Below are 23,119 nucleotides of genomic sequence, written 5' to 3'. Positions count from 1 at the left end.
CAGAAAGAAGCAGTTCCAATACTGTGGAGTCACAGTCAGAATTACACAAAAGTTAGAGGCTTCCACATTAAAGGAGAGAAGGGCTTTCAGAAGACAAAGGAGCTAGGATTATAACCAAGAATAACCTACCCAGAAAAACTCAGTGTAATCCTTCAGGGGAAAGTAGATAGTTATTTATTTATTTAACCATCCTTTTAAAAAAATATTTATTTTTGGTTTTCAACATTCTCTTTTATAAGATTTTGAGTTCTAAATCCCCTGCTCCACTCCCCCATCCCCAACATGACTTGCAGTCTGATATAGGCTTTACAGGTATGATCATATTAAACAGTTTGCACATTAGCTATGTTGTGAAAGAAGAATCAGAATAAAAGGGAAAAACCACAAGCAACAGACAACACCAAAAAAAGAGAAAATAGTATGACCGGATCTGCAGTCAGACTCCATAGTTCTTTCTCTGGATGTGGATAGCATTTTCCATCTTTAGTCTTTTGGAATTGTCTTACATCATTGCATTACTCAGAAGAGCTAAGTCTAACAAAGTTGGTCATCACACAGTGTTACTGTTACTGTATACGTTGTTCTCCTGGTTCTGCTCACTTCACTCAGCATCAGTTCAGGCTAGTCTTTCTAGACATTTTCTGAAGTCTTCCTGCTCACCATTTCTTATGGACCAATAGTATTCCATTACATTCATATACCACAACTTGTTCAGCCATTCCCCAATCAATGGACATCGCCTAATTTCCAATTCTTTGCCACCATGAAAAGAGCTGTTATAAATATTTGCGTACATATGGGTCCTTTCCCATTTTTTATGGTCTCTTTGGGATACAGACCTAGTAGTAATAATATTGCTGGATCAAAGGGTATGCGCAGTTTTATAGCCCTGTGGGCACAGTCCCAAATTGCTCTCCAGAATGGTTGAATCAGTTCATGACTTCACCAACAATGCATTAGTGTTCCAAGAAAACTGATATTTAATAAAATAGAGGACTTTCAAGCTCTCCTGATGAAAAGACCAATATTGAATAGAAAATTTGACATTCAACCACAAGACTCAAGAAAAGCAAAGAAAAGGTAAAATTGAAAAAGTAATTAATAAGGGACTCAATAAAATTAAAGTGTTTTACATTCCTATATGGGAAGATGATACATATGACACCTGATAAATTTATCATTATTAAGGCAGTTAAAAGAAATTTACATAAACAGAAGGCATTGATTATATTGGAATGATCTCCCAAAAAATGAAGAGATGAGAAAGAGGGATGCATTGGGAGGAGAGGAAGGGAAAGGTAGAATGGGGACATTTTTCTCATATAAAAGATAAGGAAGAACTTTTACAGTGGCTAGAAAATGGGGGTGAGTAGGCAATGCTTGAACCTCACTTTCATCAGAATTGATTCAAAGAGGGAAGAATATACATGTGTATGCACACACACATATACTCACTCAGTTGTGTATGGAAATGTAACTTATCCAAGAGGGAAATTGAAGGTGAAGGTGATAAGAAAAAAAAGAGGTGATGACAAAAGGGAGGACAGAATAAGAGAGGCAGTGGTTAGAAGCAAAATACACTTTTAAGGAGGGACAGAGAGAGAGAGACAGAGCAGAGAGAAAGAAAGACAGAGAAAGAGACAGAGAGACAGAGAGAGAGATAGAGACAGAGAGAGACAGAGACAGAGAGAGACAGAAAGAAACAAAAGAAATGGGATGGAGGAAAGTAACTGTAGTTGGTAATCCTTATGAATGTGAATGGGATGAGCTCATTCACAAAATGAAAGTGGATCGCAGAATCGTTTAGAAACCAAAATCGAACAGTATGTTGTTTATGAGAGACACACTTGTAACAGAATGATACGTAGAGTTAAAATAAAGAGCTGGAGCAGAATTTATTATGCTTCATTCAGCTGCAGTAAAAAAGACAAAGGTAGCAATTATGATCTCAGACAAAGCAAAAATAGAATATAGACCCAATTTAAAGGGATAATCATAGAAAATATATTTTGCTGAAAGATTCCATAGACAATGAAATAATATCAAAAATTTTTACGGCAAGTTTTTCTGATAAAGAACTCATTTCTCAAATATATACTGAGTGCAGAACTGAATTAAATTTGTAAAAATAAGAGCCATTCCCAAATGATAAATGGTCAAAGGGTATAAATAGACAGTTTTCAGAAGAAATCAAAGGTATCTATAGGCACACACACACAAAAATGCTCTAAATTACTAGCAGTTAGAGAAAGGCAAATTAAAACAACTCTGAGGTACCACCTCACACCTATCAGAAATACCAAATGCTCCAGGGGATGAAGAAAAAAGAAGTATCCTAATGAATTGTGGTTGGAATAGTAAGCTGGTCTAATCAGTCCAGAGAATTATTTGGAACTAGGCCCAAAGGACTGTAAAACTGTGCTCACGCTTTGACCCAGCAATTACACTACCAGCTCTGTATCCCAAAATCAAGGACAAAGAAAAAAGACCTATATTTATAAAAATATTTATAGCAGCTCTTTTTGTGGTGGCAAAGAATTGGAAATCAAGGGAAGGTATATCAGTTGGGGAAAAGCAATTTGTGTCCTGTGATTATGATGGTATACTATATATTGTGCAATAAAGAAATGACAAGGGGGAAGGGTGGTTTCAGAAAAATATGGCAAGACCTAAATGAATTGATGCAAAAGTAAATGAGAAGAACTGGGAGATCATTGTGCACAGTAACAACAATGTTGTAATGATGACCAGTTGTGAAAGATTTGACTACTCTGATCAATACAATGATCCAAGACAATGCCGAAGGACTCATGATAAAAAAAAAATGCTTTTCACCTCCAGAGAGAGAAACTTCGGACTCTGACGGCAAATTGCCAATTTTCTCACTTTATTTTTCTTGCTTTTTTAAAAAAATAGCTAATATGAAAATATATTGTACATGATTTCACTTGTTTAATTGATGTCATGTTGATTTCCTTCTTAGTGGGTGTGGGAGAAAATGATACGAGGAAGAGATTTGGAACTCGAGAAAAAAACCCATTAAAAATAAATAAATAAATGGCATTAAAAAGAAGTGGAGCCTTTTCCCGGAAAACCTATTATGAAACAGTTACTTTCACTTTCTATTGTATTGTTGGCTTTTTAAAAAATAGGATAAATGTAGTTAACCATTGCATTACTACTCCATGAATTTCATTACTCAAGAAAAAGACCATATGAAGGCATGTGAAAGAGAAAAGTGCTAAATGGATTCTACAGCTGCAGCATATATTCATCAAGTAATTTCCTTGGTTAGAAGCTCAGAACTATAGTTGGGAGAACTGATTCACTTTTATAACATCAAAGGCGACAAATGGGTCAGTAGTTTTGAGTGGGAGAACTCGTGACAGGTATGAGCAAAGTGACCTTGATACTTTCATCACCCATTTTGTTCCTGATGTGGGTTTGAAAGAGAAATCAAGCCTTTCCCAGAGGTAGAGCTGAAAGCATGAAGGAAATGACCAAACCATGCCCACAAAGGAAGTGGGTAAGGGCAGTGAGGAAGAACAAATCCCCCTTGCCAGCCAGTATAGCACCACACTATGCTCCACCAGTGCTAGTCATTTAGCCAAGAATCTTCTAGGATTTTAAAATACACACAAGGGCAGATTCTTGCTGAACTGCTATGCACATAAATGTTACTAACTCAAGCATATTTTCATGACATCCAAAAGATTTGGGGTATTGAGTAATTGCCCCCCAAATCTAGGTAGCTTTTGGCAATTTGCTGACAGGGTAACCTTTGAACAGGGATTCAATCTGGGGTCTGTGAACTTAAAAATATTTTTTGATAACCACATTTTAATATAATTATTTCTCTTTTTGATGCTGTGTGCTTTATTTTGTGAGTGAAAAAAATATTATTCTGAGAAGAACCTTACTCTGTAGACTTTTCTAGATGACCAAAGGGGTCTATGGTACAAAAAAAAGGCTGAGAACCCTTGCTTTAAATGGAAGTTTATTGGGAGTAATTTAGCAAATGGAAGTTAAGTGGGCAGTTACATCAACTTTCTGACTATAGGTCAAAAGGGCAGAGATGTTGTGTGGCTCTTGATGAACAAGGAGTTGAGCTTCAAAAATAAATTTCAGCCTAAAGATATTAGATTGCTGGGTCCCTCAATATTTGTTCCTAAGAGCTTTGAGTTCGAGATGAGGAATTTCCTTTCAGAGACAAAATGACCATCATAACCATGACTCAGAGAAATAGACACATCCCTTCTAGTGGTTGTATGAGTGTGTTGCCTTTTCCAGATGAGTTGTAGTAGAAAAACATCAACCTTTAACCTAAAAGTGCAGTGGAAGAACCCATTCCTTCTCTCATGGGAAGATTTAGTTTGACTTCCAGCTGAAGCTGAAAGCTAAGAACAGAGGAGAGGCACAAAGTGACCCCAGGACTAATGAATCATTGTCAAGGAGCAGCCACACATGACCAACACAGAACAACACAATCAGAGACTACATGCCATTCTATACCCCTAGGAAAGACCTCACACCACTAGTGGGGAGCAGAAATTGATAGATTACATTGCCAACTGCTAGCATTATTATTGGTAGACCTGAAGTACTGGAGGTGTGAATATCCCCTCTAAGCCAGTGCCCTGGTTATATGTGTATATATGCAACTAGATGGATGACCCTTGGCAAATCATATAACCCATCTGTATTTCAATTGCTTCATTTATAAAGTGGAGATAATAATAGCGTTTACTTCACAGAGTTGTGAGGATTAAATGAGTTAACATACATAAAGAGTTTTGCAAATCTTAAAGCATATTATTATTATTAATCTCATATACCACCACTTTGGTTCAGGACCTCTTCTCTCCTGAATCATTGCAATATCCTCCCAATCACAATTAGCTTTTAGTCTTTCTCCTTTCCAATCCATTTTGTACATAGTTGCCAAAATAATCTGACCATGTGACTCATTTGCTCAGGAAGCTTCTGTGGCTATCTATTGACACTAAGCCAAACTCTCAAGCTTGGCATTTAAAGCTCTGAAAAATTTGGAATCCAACCAATCTTTCCAGGTTTATTTTATACTCCTCCTTTTAATACACTTAACATTCCAGTCAACCTAACCCATTCAAATTTAATATTCTGTCTCATCTTCTTATCTTAGCACAAGCTGTCCTCCATATCTAGAGTTCCCTACCTATTTAAACTTCTCAGAATTTTAATTTCCTCTTAAGTTTAAGTCTATATGAAACTCTCCTCCACCTTAGTGTTCTCTCATAAATATTTATTTATTTATTTATGCATATCTTGTATCCCCTTCTCCTAGAGTAATGTAAGCTTCTTGAGGGCAAGAATGGCTTTTTTATTTTTGTCATTGCCAAGCACAGTGTCTTGAGCGCAGTAAGGTTTCAAAGTTTCTTAAATTGAATAGAATTGAATGATGACCTACTAACAAGTAACCCATAATTCAGAATATGTGCAATTGAAGGAGAAAGTGAGACAAGTAATGAATTCAAGGGACAACATGGGCATCTCACCATCCACCAAATATAAAAAGACTTCAAGTAAGATCTCCAGCATACTGGGTAGATTTGTGAAGGGATGGAGACAAGAACTTCCCAGGTTAGGAAGATGAAGAAGAGTTGAGATCTTTATAGTGGATAGAATCCCCACACTGATGAGATCACAGATCCATTGACATACCTATGACATGTTAAAAATTATTGAAGACTCTGTGACAAATGGAACTGCAGAGCTAATTTTATTCAATAATTGAACGAGTATTAAAATATCAAGTGAGGCTAAGTGGAAATGGCCTTAGATTTACAATCAGAGTACTTGACTTTGAATCCTAGTTCTGTTACTCATTATTTCTGTAACCTTGAGCAATTGAATTCAGTTTAACTCAGTAAGCATTTATTAAGTACCTACTACCATGTGCCAGACACTGCACTAGACACAGGGGACAGGAAGACAAAAAAAATGTCCAGCAATAAAGTCTTTGCTCTCAGAACTGTTCAGTGAAATAACATGTAAACAGGTAAATAAATATATATAAAACATGTTATATATATGTAAACATATAGAACAACATGTAAATAAGTAAACATATGTGATGTATATTATATATATAATACCTGTTTACATGTTGTATATATATGCACGTATAAGCTATATCAGATCACTTACCATCGTAGGGAAGGAAGAGAGGAGGGAGGCATAGAGTTTGGAACTCAAAACTTAAAAAAAAAAGTTTAAAATAGTTTAAACATGTAACTGGGGAAAAGTAAAAAATATTTCAAAAAAAATTTTAGAAAAGAAATGGAATTGGGGTAGGGAGAGTGCCGTACCAACTGGAATGATCAGAATAGGCTTTCTGTAGGAGGTGGCAACTAAGCTGAGCTTTGAATCTAGGGATTCTGTTAGGTGGAGGTAAAGATGGAGTGCATTCTAGGCATGGGGGCTTGTATAAAAGCCTGGAGGTGGAAAATGGAGTATCTTGTATGAGAAACAGTAAGAGGGTTGATTGGCAAGACTTGTCAATGAATTGAATGAGAAGAGTGAGGAAGAGGGAAGATCTGAGGATGACTCAGGTTGTGAATTTTCCTGACTGAAAGGACTGTGGTATTCTTAACAGAAATGGGGAAGTTAGGAAGAGGGGAAGGTTTTTGCGGGAGGGCAAGTCACAATCTAAGTTTGTTTCCTCTTTCCTAAAATGAAGGTGTTGAATTAGATTTCTAAGGTCCCTTCTGCCTTTAAACTCAATGACCTTTGAGGCATTTGCCAGGATAATGGTGGATGTTGTGTGTACATAGTCCAAGCAAAAAGAGGACAATGTGGGCTTCCAAGTGCTTACAGATAATATAGTACTAATTGCATTAAGTCCCCCAATACGACAAAGCCTCAGTAAAATACATAGTAATGCAAAAAAGATGTCGGTTTAACCATTGAAACTGGAAATCAAAGTGAATGAAAAATAGATATAGCTTAGAATAAAACATGCCGTTAAATAATTGCTCCCAATCATAATACAATGAGCTTGCTAGATCTTGGATAGACATGACACATATTCAGTGAGTTGGATCACTGGTGAAATGTAAAAAGCACTAAATTTGGAGTCAAGAGAACTGAGTTCAAATCCAGACTCTGTCCATTATCACTTAAGCACTCTAGGCCTATCTATAAAATAAAGGTTATGGACAGACTCCATGACAATATCTACGGGTCTGTCCAGCAACACATCCTGTCATTGAATTGTATTGTTTTAGTGATCTTAAAACGTTTGCTTCTTCAAAAGCTCACTTTTTTCCTGTTAATATTCTCCTGATGATGCCAAAAGGCTACAAATCAAGGAATTATGATATTCTTTGGAGGAGCCAAAATTACAAATAACCAAAGGAGCAATGGACAGATTTATGGGAAGTATAAATAGTCTATAACAGATCTCCAATGATGATTTGCACATGAGAAAAGGCATAAATGCACACGCACACACACACACACACACACACACACACACACACACACACACACACTGATAGTTGAGGGAGTATGGCAGCAGAAAGAATTTTTTTTACCTCTGTGGTCAGATGATGTGTGTTCAGATCCTGCCCCTGATGCTTATTACCTTTGTGAGGTTGATTGTCACTTAATCTTCGTGGGCCTCAGTTTTCTCATATGTAAAATGAGACCATTAGACTAGATTGAGATCCTTTCTAGCTCTAGATCTATGATCCAATTCAGGACCAGAAAAGGGGGTGAGCTGGTCATGTTTGGAGAAGAAACAATCCATCAACCAGCATTTATTAAATGCTAATTTTGTACCAGGCACTGAGAGGATAAGCTTTGAGGATGAAAAGGAAAGAGTGAAAACATCCCCTTCCCTCAAGGAGCTTATGCTCTAATGGGAGAGGCTGCATGTAGATAAATAGGTAAATACATGATACCTATAGAGTAGAGGGGATGTATAACTTGAAGAGAAGGCACCAGCATCTGGGAGACCTGGGAAAATCTCCTGAAGAAGGCACTATCTTGAAGGGATCAGGATTTCCTAAGAGCCAAAGGTGAAGAGTAAGATCATTTGAGATACCAGATGATCAGTTTCACTGCTATCTCGGCACCTCAGAAATACGTTGAACAGATTTTTACTGATGTCTTTTGTCTTTACATTGCATTTACATGTATCTGTATATTTCACTTTGCATTGTAAATTTACATTTACAGATTTCCCCCTTTATCTTCTCCTTTATCTCTTTCCAAAGAACTATGCCTTATGACAAATAATTTAAAAATAAATAAAAATAGGAAGAAGAGAAGAAAAATCCAACTGGTCAAAACACTGAAAAAAATCTGGCATTATATATAATATTTTACATGATGGATCCAATACCTCACCTCCAAATTCTGTTAAGGATTGGAGGAGGTACCTCAGGAATATGAAAAGGACTAATGAATAGACATCATTTCATGGGATAGAGGTTTGTGGAACGATAAGGACAAGTTATTGACTATAATAATATAAAACAAGAAGGCTTTAAAGTGTTGGGAGCTGCACCACTGATATGAGCATCCACACAAATGAACACACAGATTCAACAAGGCAATAAAGTATTATATTATATTAACTTATATATATGTCAATAAATTAAAGGTAAGTAATTCATCTCTTGGACAAATGAGATCTCAACTCCACCTATGCTTCAGGAGTCATTCTTTTTAAATTAAATTTATTTTCTTTTCAATCAGCAAAATTTTGCCTTTTCTCCTTCCCACTTTCCCTCTCCCTCTCTCTACACTTAGAAAGCAAGAGCAAAACCCTTGTTATAAGTATGTGTTGTGTGTGTGTTCATCCTTCATTTTCGAAGAAGACCATGTATACCCAAGCTAACTCAAACAGAACAAACTCCCACACTGGCCATGTATAAAAAATCTTAACCTGCACTCAGAGTCTATCATTCCTTTTTAGGATATTGAATATCATGTTTGATGATGAGTCTTCTGTGATTGGTCAGAGCTTCTAAGCATTTCGAAATTGTTTGTCTTTACAATATTGTTATCATAGAAAATGTTTTCTTGATTCTACTCATTTCACTCTGCATCAGTTGCCACAAGTCTTCCCAGTTTTCTCTGAAACCATCTTCTTCATAATCTTATAGTGCAACAGTATTACAACACTTTCATATATCATAACTTGTTCAGGTATTCCCCAACAGCAATGAGATGAATATTCCCTTTGGTTTCCATTTTTTATTACCACAAAAAGCTGTCACAATTATTTTTGCACACATAAACTTTCTTTCTCTTTCTTTTTATCTCATTGGGATACAGCAGAACTAATATGCTATCAATAGCTGAAATGATATATTCATTTTAATAACTTTTGGGGCATAGTTCCAAATTGCTTTCCAAAGTGGCTAGACCCGTTTACAATTCCACCAACAATGCAACCTATTTACCAATAGCTCCTCAACATTTGTCATTTTCTATTTTTGTCAACTCTACTAATCTGATGGGTATGAAGTGGAACCTCAGAGTTGTTTTAATTTGTGTATCTCTAATTATTAGTGATCTAGAATATTTATATATGGTTATCAATAGCTTAGAAAGCTATTCTGAAAACTACTTGTTCATAGCCTTTGACTATTAATTGGTGAATAGCTCTTATTTTAATAGATTTGAATCAGCTCCCTATATGTCTTAGAAATAAGACCTTTATCAGAGAAAACTGCAGCAAAAATTTCCCCTATCTACCTGCTTATCTTCTAATTTTAGCTGCATTGATTTTGTTTGTGCAGATACATCTTAATTTAATATAATCAAAATTGTCCATTTTACCTTCTGTGGTTTCTCTATTCCTTGTTTTTGGTCATGAATTCTTCCCCTATCCATAGAAATGAAATATAATTTTTTCCTTGCTCCTTTAATTTATTTATATTGTCACCCTTTTTCTCTCCTCAGGGGTTGTTTTGCTTAGGAAAAACACTTCCTTTAATTTATCCTTCCTTTTAGTTTTCCCTTTCACCTCTTCATTTTCTCTCCTCTTTCCCTGTTGAGTGAAATGTATTTCTATACTCAACTATATATATGTATTCTTCCTTCTTTTAATGAATTCAGATGAGAGTAAACTTCAAGTGTCATCCCCTCCCTCATTCCTTCCTCCTTGTTTATATAGACTTTTACTTGTGTGCTCCAGTTATTTGAGATAATTTTCACCAATCTTTCTCTCAGCCCTCTCTGTGTATTCCTCTTTCCTTCCCTTTCCTTTCTTTTTTATAGGATCATTAAAAGATAACAGAAACACTCCCAGGCCTTCTGCTTAATTAGAACTCCCTCTATTACACCTAATGACAATAGAGTTCAGAAGGAACGAGTAGTAATAATGAAAAACAAAAATAACTAATAACTAATATTTACATAGCAGCTACCATGTACTAGACACTTTTCTAAGAGTTTTACAATTATTATCTCATCTGATCCTCACAACAGCTCTGGGGGGTAGATGCTATTATTATCCATGTTTTACAGATGGGGAAACTGAGGCATACAGAAATTAAATGACTTATTCATGGTCACACAGCTAATATCTGAGGCCAGATTTGAATTGAGGTCTTCCTGACTTCAGACCTGGTACTGTATCCACTGCATTGTGTAACTGCCACATATATGCATACATACATACATATATACTTACATGCATACATATATATTTTATACACACACATGCAATCTCATATTAGAATGCACATAGCTTACCTTTGTTTGGTTACTTAGGATTACTTAGGATTATAAACTCATGCATGTTTGTCTTATATTTCTTGTGATTCTGGTGATTCTGCTTCAAAGTTTCTATGCAACTCTGGTGTTTTCATTAGGAATGATTAGAAATTCCTTGTTTCATTAAAAGTCTACTTTCATTCTGTAGGAATATACTTTTTCTTCAAAAAATGAACTTCCTTTCTCATGACAAATTCTCCTTCCCATTTCAAAAGAATTGCTCTAAATGAGCAAAATCATCTACCACAAAATGGAAAATGAGTCAAGCATTTTCAAGGAATGGCACTTTCTTCTGTTCTTGGAGCCATCTGCTTGCCAGAATTGAATGAGGAAGGAAGCATACATGTCTGGCAATGGGAACTCCAATGGTCTTGGTACTTTGACTCTTTTTTCCCTTCCTTTTTGTCTAAGGTATTCAGGAACATTCTAGGACAATGATTATCAAAGAGATGGAGGATGCGTTTTTCAGTTCATGAACCACTTTTCCAAAAATGGAACATCCCATAGACCTCATGTGCTGTTTCTGTCTTCCTTTCTTTCCATAGTCACACTTACTATGAGGAGAAAAAAAATCTCACCCTCTCCATAATGGATGGGAACATTTGTTGCTTTGAATTAGAGGTTAATGATGAGAATCCTAAATTAATTATTATTCATACAAGAAACCAAAGTATAGACATTGTTATGTGATTTAAGACTAGCATTTAGAGAATCAAACATCTCACTTCTTGAAGAGTTTATTGATTATTTCATGTGTCAATCAACAAGAGATATCATTATCATTGTCATCATATATTTTGTTTCCTTAATGAGATGGAAAGCATTGGACTGTTTACTTCTCTTGTATTTCCTTCAGTTCCTAGCACAGGTCTGGGTACTTAGTACGTGCCCAATAAATGAATTCATTTCACAAATATTTACAGCTAGGTATAGAAGTTGAGAGCACAGGACAGAGTTGAGGAGGGAAAGTCTAATCTAGTTTGACTGGAGTATGGAATGTGTAGAGAGGAATAATATTAATAAAAAACAGCAGGGCGAAGTGGCACAAAATTGTGGAGGCAACGGAGTTTGCTTTAAATGACAGGAAAAAGATTTTGAAATTATGAATTAATAAGGGAACACTAAAGACTTTTAGAAAAGAATAATCATGATTCAATCCACAAATAAAAATATTATGCTAGCTATAGGATGAATCAGTAGGAGGAGAGATCATAGAGGTAGAAATGACTTTTGTGCTAAGTCAGGGATGTGGTAAGGAGGGTTTGGACAAGAGTAGTGGCAGAGGAAATGGAGAATCAGGTACACTTGGGAGAAATGTTGTAGGAATTGGGTAGACAGAATTTGTTTAGTGCTTACATAGAGCAATTGGGAAGAGTCAGTGATAACTACAATGCTAGGAACATGGAAGAGAAACTGAATGATACTTCCACAGAAAGAAATTGTGCCCAGCTGACAGAATTCAAAAACGTGCATAAGGAAGAGAACAAGCTTGTTAAAAACATTTGTGGGACATCCAAGTAAAGAGGTCCTATAGGCAGCTGTAGATGTGAGCCCAGAGCTCAGAGAGTAAAGGTCAGGACTAGAAATACAGATTTAGGAGGCATCAGTGTAAGGTAGTAGTGGAAGCTGTGGAAATGAATGAAACTGTCCAGAGATTGTGCTGGGAAAAGAGTGACAAGGACAAACCTTTAAGAAACACATATTAAGGAACTGGAAACCAGCAAAGCAGACAAAGGAAAAGCAGAAGAGTGTAGTGTCTTGCAATTTGAGGGCAGAGAGTATACATAGTAGGAATAGAGGTCAACAGTGTCAAAAGCATCATGTTAGTCCTTCGTTGTTGCTGAAGAAGACCATGCCATTAGAGAAATGACGATGTGACTTGCACTTGATTTTGTTTTGAGTGAAGGAGAGAAAACTCAATGAGGGTTAGAACTGGGAAAAAAGGGTGATTGGATTCGGGGTTGATTAGAAAGTTATTCATGTCTTTCAGTAGATTGATGATGGCTGCATCCTGTTCAATAAGGGAATGTATAGAAATGAAGTGGGTGAAAAAGATAAACATATTTACCTTTTCCCAATTTTTTGTTAGTTGGGAATACCGGAGTTGTATTCATACACAAATATAAGAGCCAGGGGAAAAGGAAAATTTGAGGATTAGAAAGAGGACATAACTAATTGAACTAGTTCCTGGAGAAGGAGTCAAGGAATGATAGCTAAAATGCAAGTTGAAGAATTAGCCCCAGCAGACCATAGAATACCTTGTCTTCTGTGATCAGAAGGAAAGGGGAGAGAGTGGGGAACATCCACCTTAGTCATTTCTATACTTTCTTTCTCCAACCCCTTGTTGAGCTGGAATCAGCCACCACTAATGCGCTGAAAGTCATGCATAATTTTCTAATCACCCCAAATCCAATCACCCTTTTTTGTACTAATCCTTCCTGAACTTTCTAAAGCTTTTGACACTGTTGGCTTCTATTCCTACTGTACATGCTCTCTACCCTCATCTTCCAAGACACTATATTCTCCAACTTCTTCTTTTATCTGCTTTGATAGTGCCTCCTCCTCCTTCAGGAAGGAAAAAGGAAAGAGGATAAGAAAAGAGTAGTGAGTGAGGAACATCCTCCTTAATGGAATAGAGAAGACAGTGAAGAAGGCAGCAACTCAAGAGGTAGGAGAAGTGCCAAGAGATCATTGTTATTTTTTGTCCTTTTTTCTCAAAGGAGACCATGACATCAGGAAGGCGATGCCATAACTAGCAGGTGAATTGTATTTAAGTGAGGCAGGGTTGTGCAAGGTTACCAGCCTCACTTTCTCTGCTGGAGCCATCAGGGTCCAGTGGAAAGATACAGATTAGGATGGCTGGAGATGGACCCCTCCAAGAAATTACAGTGTCTTTGAAGACAAAGGAAGAGATGGAATATTCAGTAGGAGAGAATGGCCAACAATGGCAAATGCCTCAGAGAGGTTAAAGAGGATGAGGATTGAAGGAAAAAAAAATTTTTTTTGGAGGCAATCCCACACAATGAGAACTGATGTCTTTAGAAGCAATTCTGAAGCAATATCAAATCCTGAAATGCCTTCTAAACCATTAAAGATTACATTACACTGAGCCTATGGTTAGGTACAAAGTATATATTATCATATTCTAATTCTTTGAAAATTAGGAATCAATATAGGATGTTTTTATAGTCTCTCAGTTACCTAGAATAGTTAAATAACCAGAATAGTCGACCATTCTGAATAAATATTAATTTTCTCAAAGAGTTCGCTATTACTACCTGGAATATCCAATGGGTAAGCAAAGGCTTGTGGGTCATACTTCGAAAAGCTTTGCTCCATATTAAATGAGTGATGGGAAAAAGCACTCTAATACAGTGCTCTGATTGTTGTTCAGGGAAGTATCTATGGGGACAGACTCTTCTTTCATGGGAGAGATTTGGGGTGCCATAGGCCTGAGGGAGGAAAAAGAGGGCAGGTAGAATATTTTTTTCCACAGAGTATAGAATCCTTGTGTCACCTAATCAATCATAGGCAGATGAAAATTTCTTCTGTCTTAAGACCTTTGAAGAAAGAGATGGGCTGCTTGCTCCCGTGTCTATGTCTACCCTTATTGTTTGGAAGGATGAACTCTTTGGGAGGAAAAAAGTTGGAAGAATTGTAACTATGCAATCTGAAAAAGAGAAGATTTAACAGTTCCTAAGGGGAAAGAATCATATTTTCTCTTTCTCTTGTATCCCCCACAGTATCTAAGACTGGGTTAAGTCCCACTCTGATTGGGTGAAGAGTAGGTGCCCAAAAGATACTTGCAAAGAGAATGAGCGACTCATTGGTTAGATGATCAGCTTAATCCATATGACAATGAGGTCCTGGGAATGTGAGCCCAGGAACAGGGAGTGGGCATTCCCTGTCCTCACATCCCCACCAGTCCCTTGCGAAAGACCACATTTGAACCCAGTTCCACTTTTTGGAGTTGCTTGGATAAAGAGGTCAAGATCACATCCCAGAGAGGAAATACTACCGACATAACAGGAACCATGTCACATAGAAAAAGAGAGCAGATTTGAGGTGGAGAGGGTGGGGGAGGGCAGAGCAGAAGTGGAGAGATGGTTAGCTCTTTGAAGTCACAGAAGGTTGGACCCTAGAGATCCAACTTTTCCCACCCTCCAAAACCTTCCACTTATCCAATACTTAACTATATTCCAAGGTTCCTCTTGCTCCTTCCCCCAGACCCTCAGATAATCAGGGATGCCTAGGACAAGAAGCAGGGTTTCCATTCCCTCAGCTTGCTATCAAATGACATAGCTTCCACCTCTAAGGCACAGTTCTATCATTTTCCTTCTGAATAACTCTATAGAGCCTTTGTGAGAGACTTAGGATAAGGTCTACATTTCAGGCACCCTCGATCACCCCCGAAATCTCAAACCATTTTCAATATCAAAGATGGAAGTTTAAGCTTCTCACTCCTTGCTGACCATATTCTATGACCCTTGCTCCTTTCCAGACCTTACATTCCCTATCTGTAAAATGTCACAAGTTATTTATTTCAGGGAAAGCAAAGGGATGGAGAAAGGTGAAACCCCAGACCTATAGACAATTACTGTTCCCTAACATATGGATATTCTTATTACCTCTACTCCTTGAAGAGACTCCATCCATCCCTGGAGTATGGAGCTTGTTCCCAGAGCATCTCACACATTGGAGCAGGGTCCCTATGCACAGATCCCATTTCTCCAACAGGGACAAGGAAACCTTTCTGGCCAGTGCTTCTCGATCAGGTTCTCGGAGCAAAGCCTGGTGGTACTCTTTGGAGAGGAGGTCCTTTTCCAGAAGACCATCTAGAAAGCCCCGTACCTGGGCAGGCCAAGGACTGGATAGCAGTGCCCTCACCTGGGGCAGAATTACCTTGAACTGGTCCATCACCATGCAAAGGTACAGGAGGTCTCACCAACTCTGAGCTCAGATCTCTGCTGTCCAGGAGAAGCCACCCAGACAATAGCATCCAAAAGATGAAGTGAGAAATTTGACAACTCAACCCACACACTTTATTCATGAGGAAGGATATTTCCTCATTTGATTTCAGGCTGTGGATACAGCTGAGTAGTGAAAAGAGCATGCAACTTGCCGTCAGGAAATATAAGTTGGAATTCTGATTCTGATGCTTGGTAGTTATGTGACTGTAGGAAGCTGACTAAATCTTTTTGAGCCGTGGTATCCCTATTTGTAAAAATAGAGATAATACTACTTGTACTTCCTTCTTCACAAAGCTGTAAGGAAAGTATTTTGTAAATTTTAAAATGCAGTTTCCATATCTGATGGTATTATTATTCCAACCCGGGGTAAGATATTTCTTGATTTTGACCAGAGCCAATTGTGGCCTGAACCTGATTAAGGCTAGTGCCGTGGTAGTTTAGGTCTAATGTTGGATTGCCATGAGACACTTGCAATTGTTGCAAGTCAACCAAAAAAGGTTTACTTAGCCATAGCATGGATAGGATACAGAACTCAGTTTAGGTATCCACCTCCCTCAAATTGAAACATGCTTAGTCAGGTGGGTAAGGTGTAGTAAGTTGGGATAGTAGGGTGTAACAGTCTTGGGATATTCACCAAGTGTGAAAAGCTACTAACTCTATTTAGACAGGTCTTTTATGTTCTTAGTAAATGGAAAGCTACATAAATATGTTCCTCAAAATCATTGCATCCTGTGTTTTCAGTCCAAAAATTGGTTTATAACCTTTCATTGTGTAATCATCACATGACATAATTCTGTTCATTATGCCACTTAAAAGGTAAACAGAGAAGCAATGTATTTGCTAGTGGCATATGGATGCACATTTAACTCTCAGGCATTGCAAGGGGAACCTAGGATTCTTAGCCCATTCTTAGTGCATTGTCACCATTCAATTTTAACGTATATTCGCAAGTATTCCATGCATACTAATCTTGCACCAAAGACAATTTAGTAATAAATGATTTTTAAGTAATACTGGTGCAATATTTTAAAAGCTTCTCATAATAGTCACATCCCACTTTTTTGCAAAAAAACTAAAACAAAACAAAAATACCCCAAAAACCTTATCATAAAATCTGGGACAATTATGCAGTGAAATACACTAGTTGTTTAAGACTTGGACAGGCCTTAATGTCCTGGGCCAGTCAAATCCTAGGCACAGCTTTTCTTACTTTTCAGAGAAGAACTTGCCTAAACCAGCAGAGGGAAGGGTTGGGGGGCATACCCTGGCTTATAAATACTCTATTTTCCTAGGGGTAATTAGAAACTAGGAGGTCTTCTTGAGAAGGAGAATAACATGGGTTTGTGTTTTAGGAATACCAGCTTGGCAGCTTACTAAGTACTTTAAGGGAAAGGGACTGTATCCCATGGGATCACCAACTTCACACCTTTCCTACTTTCCTGCCTTGATCTTCAAACTTCAGACTTTGGTCCAACCTACCTCACACTACGATGATTATCAATGCCATCCTCAACTGTCTTGTTCAGTCTCATTACTTAAAAGTCAGTCTTTGTAGATGTCATGCATACATACAAATCGTGTGTTAATAACAGATTAGAAATGTAGATTCCATTCAAGAGTAATTGCTCCATGAAGACTTTTTGAATGATTAAGCACACCCAGCTCCCATGCTAGCTGTTAAGTGGGGTGGTGGCAACACGGAAAGTACACAAAAATACCTGCCCCAAGTTTCCTTATTCATTTTGCCTTTACTTGTAAAATGAATTCATTGAATCAGACAGGCGCTAAGTCCCTTTCCAGTTGTTACATTTTATGATTAGTCATTTTTGGAGTCCTTTCAATTCCTACCACAGGGCCTTATGAATAGCAGTTGCTATGTACTGAGTCAAGCAAAATTAATTCCTACATAATGTGTGTCTTGTTTTCTACCTTGCATCTCGAAGAATTCTGATGTCAATTCTTAGTAAGTATATAGGCTGGGGACAATAGTTGTCACTTGTTATTGGCAGGAAATTTCCCAATGAGATGACAAATATCTAGAAATATTGCTTTCTGAAATATTGACAAGATATAACATCCCTCTAGTACTGGTTTGTGTAGTAGCTGTGAACCCACTCTTATTGGTGGTACCGTTTGTGTAATAGCTGTGAGACTATCCTTACTGCAAAGAGGTTGGTTTCAATTTGATGGTAAGCACCTATTAAGTGTTCTGTGCTAGACACTGCTGGGAGTGGGAGAGAAAAAAAAAACATACCACATGATTGTAATATGGCACTGCTACAGTCAATTCCTTTTTGCCTCAGTTTCATCTGTAAAGTAATGTTATTGTACCAGATGACTTTCTAAGGTCCCTTTCAATTCTGTATCTACATCATTCTATGATCTCTGCACCTAAAGATCTGCTACTCTAGTTTGGGTGATAAGATTGTTCTATGCGTTACACAGAATTGAAGTAATGAGGTAATCAGTATCTCAATCACACCCAAGGAGTAAGATGATACAAAAAAGCTCTGGGACTTCTGGGGGGTTTCTGTAGACAAAGGGTAGGGGGTAATTTAGATGGGCTTTGAAGAATGACAGATGGAGAGGTGGGAGAGGAAGGAGTAGTATGAACCAAGGCCAAGAAACAGGGATGATTATTGTAAACTCCTGGGGCAGTGAATAGATAACTTGACTGGAGTAGAGGTTTTATGCTAGGAGATAGGTAGGAAGGATAAACTGAGGACAGATTATAAAGAGTCCTGAATGGTAACATAAAGAGTTTGTACTTTATCCTACAGGTCAACAATTTCCAAAGATATTTTTATTCTTTACTCCTATAAAAACATTTTCGAGTATGGACATCCCTCCAATATATTTACTTATTTATATATTGTGTACATGTAATTCTCTAATCATATATTATGTACATTATAACATATATACCCAAAAGACATTAAAAATGATGAAAGATGAAATAAAATGTTTTAAAAGAATGTTTACTTATTTCTTAATGTATAAAACCTTTTTGTTCTCACCAAAATTATTAATTTAAACTCTTTTTAGTTATAGCAATATGATTACATATGCTTGGTTATTTCAATTGTTTATTAATTTACTTATTTTTTGGGACTGAGTTTCCTTATCTGCTTAGCCTAGAAACAAACACAGTAGTCACTCATAGACTGCCTTCAAGGTGTATCGGTGTGGGAGCTTTAAATTAACATGCTCCACTTTTCCAGTCAAGGCTGGTTTACCCCTTCTTAAGCAGTATGATGGACCTCCACTACTGACAACTCACTATGTTGGTGCTGGACTTAGTGGTGGATGTTCCATTGGTTTTATCCCTACTGCAACTCAGAACTCCCACATTTAAGCAATCTGCTAGCCTCAGCCTCCCCCAGTAGCAGGAATTATTATAGTTGGGTACTCCTATACGTGATAAGTTCTGGTTCTAAGCATAGTTTATTTAAATACTTGTTTTTAATGGCTGTGAGCTGAAAAAAGATGCCTCTTAGAATCCAGATGGAAGAAATTCATGGTAGTCAATGCTTACTAAATCATCATACTCATTTTTCCAATCTCATCCACCAGTTGTGCAAGATTTTCTGGTGAAATTAGTCTAGAAAATTTCCTTTTTTCTCAGGTGTCAATCAGCTACTCTTACAAACTAATCAGAAGTTGTTGAGTTTTAAAATTCTAACAAATAATTCAAAACCCACTGACACTTCTATGTGGATGATTTTTAAACAGGTTAAAAATTCTATTTCCAAATTTTGAAGTGTGAAGGTAAGAGAATTTGTATAGGTGATAAACTTATACTGCTTATAATCACAAAAGCTTAGCTTTTAAAATGTTGTGTTAATTGTAGTAACTTCAGACTATCACTAGCTAATATTTCAAAACTCAATATCTGTTTGGGGAAGGTAATTGTTAATGGTAGTGGATGCAAATTCGTATTTCATACAACTCAATTGGCAGTTTTAAGTTTTAGGGCTCACTTTTTGTCAGATCAGGGTAGAACATCCTTGTTATTACCTCATAATTCCACTAAAACCTTGTACTAGAAGTAGAATTGTCCATTTCCTATTTTCTTATTCATTTGGGCTCACTTCATTTCTTTGCAGGAATCTTTTTAAACCATTTGTTCATTTTGTGAAGGCTAGTTTTGTGAAAACTTGATAATATAATCTGTAGGCCATTTGCCTGGATACATGTGAACTACCATATTTTTCAATAGGCTGAAAGTGGATGAACAAATATGGGTACCACTGTCAATGCATTCATTCACATTGTGAAATTCCTACTCTTCTTTTAGGATACCTCTCATACCATACCTGTCATATGAATGTCTGATTTATGAGTTGTGTGAGCATGTCAGAGTCAATCCATATATTAAAGTTAGTAAAGCTTAATTTCTTTTTTAGGTTACAAATATAAGCATAACTATAAGAAATGATGAACAGTTGGACTTCAGAAAAACCTGGACTTATATGAACTGATGCTGAGTGAAATGAACAGAACCAGAAGAACATTATACACAGTAGCAACCACAGTGTGTGAGGACTGTTTCTGATAGACTCATCCCTTTACAGCAATGCAAGAACCTAAAACATTCCCAAAGGACTGGAGGCAAAATGCCATCCACAACCAGAGAAAGAACTATAGAGACAGAACGCAGAATGAAGCAGGATATTTTCTATTTATTTTATTCATTCATTCATTCATTTGTTTATAATATTTATAAATATTCTATTTATGTTTTGGTTTGGTTTAGTTTTTCTCATGGTTTCTCCCATTCATTTTAATTCTTCTATGCAACATGACTAATGTGAAAATGTGTTTAATAAGAATGTAAGTGTAGAATTCATATAAAATTGCATGCTATCTCAGGGAGGGAGGAAGGAAAGAGGGGAGAAAATTTTAAACTTATGGAAGTGGTTGTTGAAAATTGAAAACAAATTAATTAAATTTAAAAAATAAAATAAATACTAAAATATAAGAATAAATTTCTAAAAATTTTCCTGCACTCCCATGTATCATTTTTGTGTTGTCTCTGGCAGGCACATACTCCACTTTGGAGTCACTGAAGGTTCAAATCTACAAGTATTAAGTGTTCATTTAACAAGGATTAAGCACCTACTATATGCCAGGCATGGTGCTGAGCATTAGGGGTACAAAAAAAAAGGCAAAAACAGTCTCTGCTATCAAAGAGTTCTCAGTCTAATGGGAGAGATAGCATGTAAACAATTATGTATGACATATACAGAAAAAAGCAGAGATAATTTCAGAGTAAAGGTACTAAGATTAAGGAGGACTGGAAAAAGTTTCTTGAAGAAATTGAGATTTAGCTAAGGCTTGAAGGAAGTTATAGAGGCACATTCCCCACTTTGGAGGCACTGAAGCTTTAAATCTACAAGTATTAAGTATTCATTTAACAAGCAGGTAGAGGGAGAGAGGCATGGGGGACAACCAATGAAATGAATGTCCCAACTCCCTGTGTTGGGAGATGATGTGGGAAGAAGATCAAGGAAGCCAGTGTCGCTGGATTGGAGTATGTTTAACAAACATTTATTTAAGCTTCTATTGTGTTCTAGACAAAAAAAGGCTATACAAATGTAAATGTGATTGTGGTTCATTTTCTTTTTAATTTTATTGTGTTCACAGTCTGGGGCAAGGGTGGTAAAATTAAGTATAGCCTTGGAGTGGAAGAGTCCAAATCTTACATTCTATAGATAAAGAAATTCAGATTTGGAGACATGCATTTGCCCAAAGTTATGCCATAGCTACTAGTTAGTAATAGAATGTAGAAGATCCTACATGAGGCACTTTAGCTCCTTCATCAGAGATGCATACTATATTGATGTAAACATAGATTGGAACCCGAAAATGATATCCCTTTGAAAGGAAAAAAAATTATTGTGAAAAAGTTTTTTGGACTTGTGATTTCATTGGTATGGCTAGGTGGTGCAGTGGATAGGACATTGGGACTGGAGTCAAGAAGGTCTGAGTTCAGATTCAGCCTCAGACATGCATAAGCTGTGTGACCATGAGCAAGTGTCTTAACTTCTATTTCCCTCAGTTGCTTCATCTGTAAAATGGGAATAAAAATAGCACCTACCTCCAAGTGTTGTGAGGATCAAATGAGATATTTATAAAGCACTTGGTGTATAGTAAGTTCTATATACATTCTAGCTATTTTCAGTGGTAGAATAAGAAGCACCCAATATCAATGCAGATTGATAACTTCATGGAAGTACCTGGGACATCAAGAGATTATGACTCATCCAGGGGCCCCCAACAAGAATGTTTTGGGATGGAGAACTTGAACACAGGTCTTCTTGACTTGGAGATTGACTCTCTCCACATTACAGCACGCTACCTCTCATGTTAACCTTTAAAATATTTCTTTCCAGTGGAGTTTTTTTCTTACAATTGAAATAAAATGCTTTATTTATTTTCATCCCCATTGCTCTCTTCAAAAATGAAAATGCCAAAAATGGGTAAAACTAAGAGAATTATTATAAAATACACTCAGGTTTCATGCCAGTCAGATTTAGGGGAAGAATATGGCTTATACAAAGAACCACATGGTTGTGATATAAATATTGAGGAACTTTTGGCCTGGGAGTTAGGATGTCAGTATTTGAGTCCCAGCTCTGACATAACTCTGTTTCATGACCTGGTACAAATAACTTCGACTCTCTGGGCCTCAGTTCTCTTCTCTGTGAAATAAGGTGGCTAGATCAGATGATTATGGATCTCTTCCAGTTTTAAAATGCTACATTTAGAGAGTAGGAATCCAAAAAAACCCCCCCAAAACAAAAAAAAACCCACTGTCTTCCAGGCCCTGAGACAGGGGAGTGTGGATTCTCAGAGCAGGCTGAGAAAGCCATCACTCTGTCAAGCCAGTAATGTGTATTCATGAGTATAGGTCACTGCTACCACCTCCTACCAAGGTGAAGAACAAAATGTATTATTTACCCTTCCCTCAACACTGCTTCCCCCTTCTTAAGCCTCCTGCTTGTCCCCTGGGAAAGTCACAGCTTGCCTCCTCACACCTAATGCCATCCAGAAGTCATTAGTAGAATCATCTATGCTGCTTCTTCAATATCTGTAGGATTGGCTAGGCTTGGGCTGCTCTATTGAAAGATGGGAGGACTCAGAAATGCAATTTGGAAGATAGATCAACCCCAGGCTACTGTGTATTCGTCTACTTGGGTAGGGAAGGGAAGGGAAAGGGAGGAACTTCTTTAAGAGGATGGAGGGACAGCAGCCCAATCTAGGGTTCCAGTGGTATGGAAACTCAGTCCCCAACCCCAAAGCCAGCTCTTAGCCAGCCACAAATGTCTCACCAGGGCTTTTAGGTCTGTTTCTTCCACATTTTTACCTTGCTGCTT

General features: G+C 37.2%; 1 protein-coding gene across 1 annotated transcript in view; it reads right to left on the bottom strand.

Moving 5' to 3' along the window:
- CIITA (class II major histocompatibility complex transactivator) overlaps positions 1-15,756 on the bottom strand; it is a 73,902-nt gene extending 58,146 nt beyond the window's left edge. The window contains exon 1 of the mRNA XM_072609145.1: positions 15,399-15,756. Within this exon, the coding sequence (XP_072465246.1) occupies positions 15,399-15,693 (295 nt within the window). The 5' untranslated portion in view covers positions 15,694-15,756. The remainder of the gene's footprint in view (positions 1-15,398) is intronic.
- Between the last annotated feature and the right edge of the window lie 7,363 nt (positions 15,757-23,119).

This window comes from Notamacropus eugenii, chromosome 1 (assembly GCF_028372415.1).
Source record: "Notamacropus eugenii isolate mMacEug1 chromosome 1, mMacEug1.pri_v2, whole genome shotgun sequence".
Lineage (NCBI taxonomy): Eukaryota > Metazoa > Chordata > Mammalia > Diprotodontia > Macropodidae > Notamacropus > Notamacropus eugenii.
The sequence above is the reverse complement of the archived record's forward strand: the minus strand, read 5'-3'. Positions and strand labels throughout refer to the sequence as shown.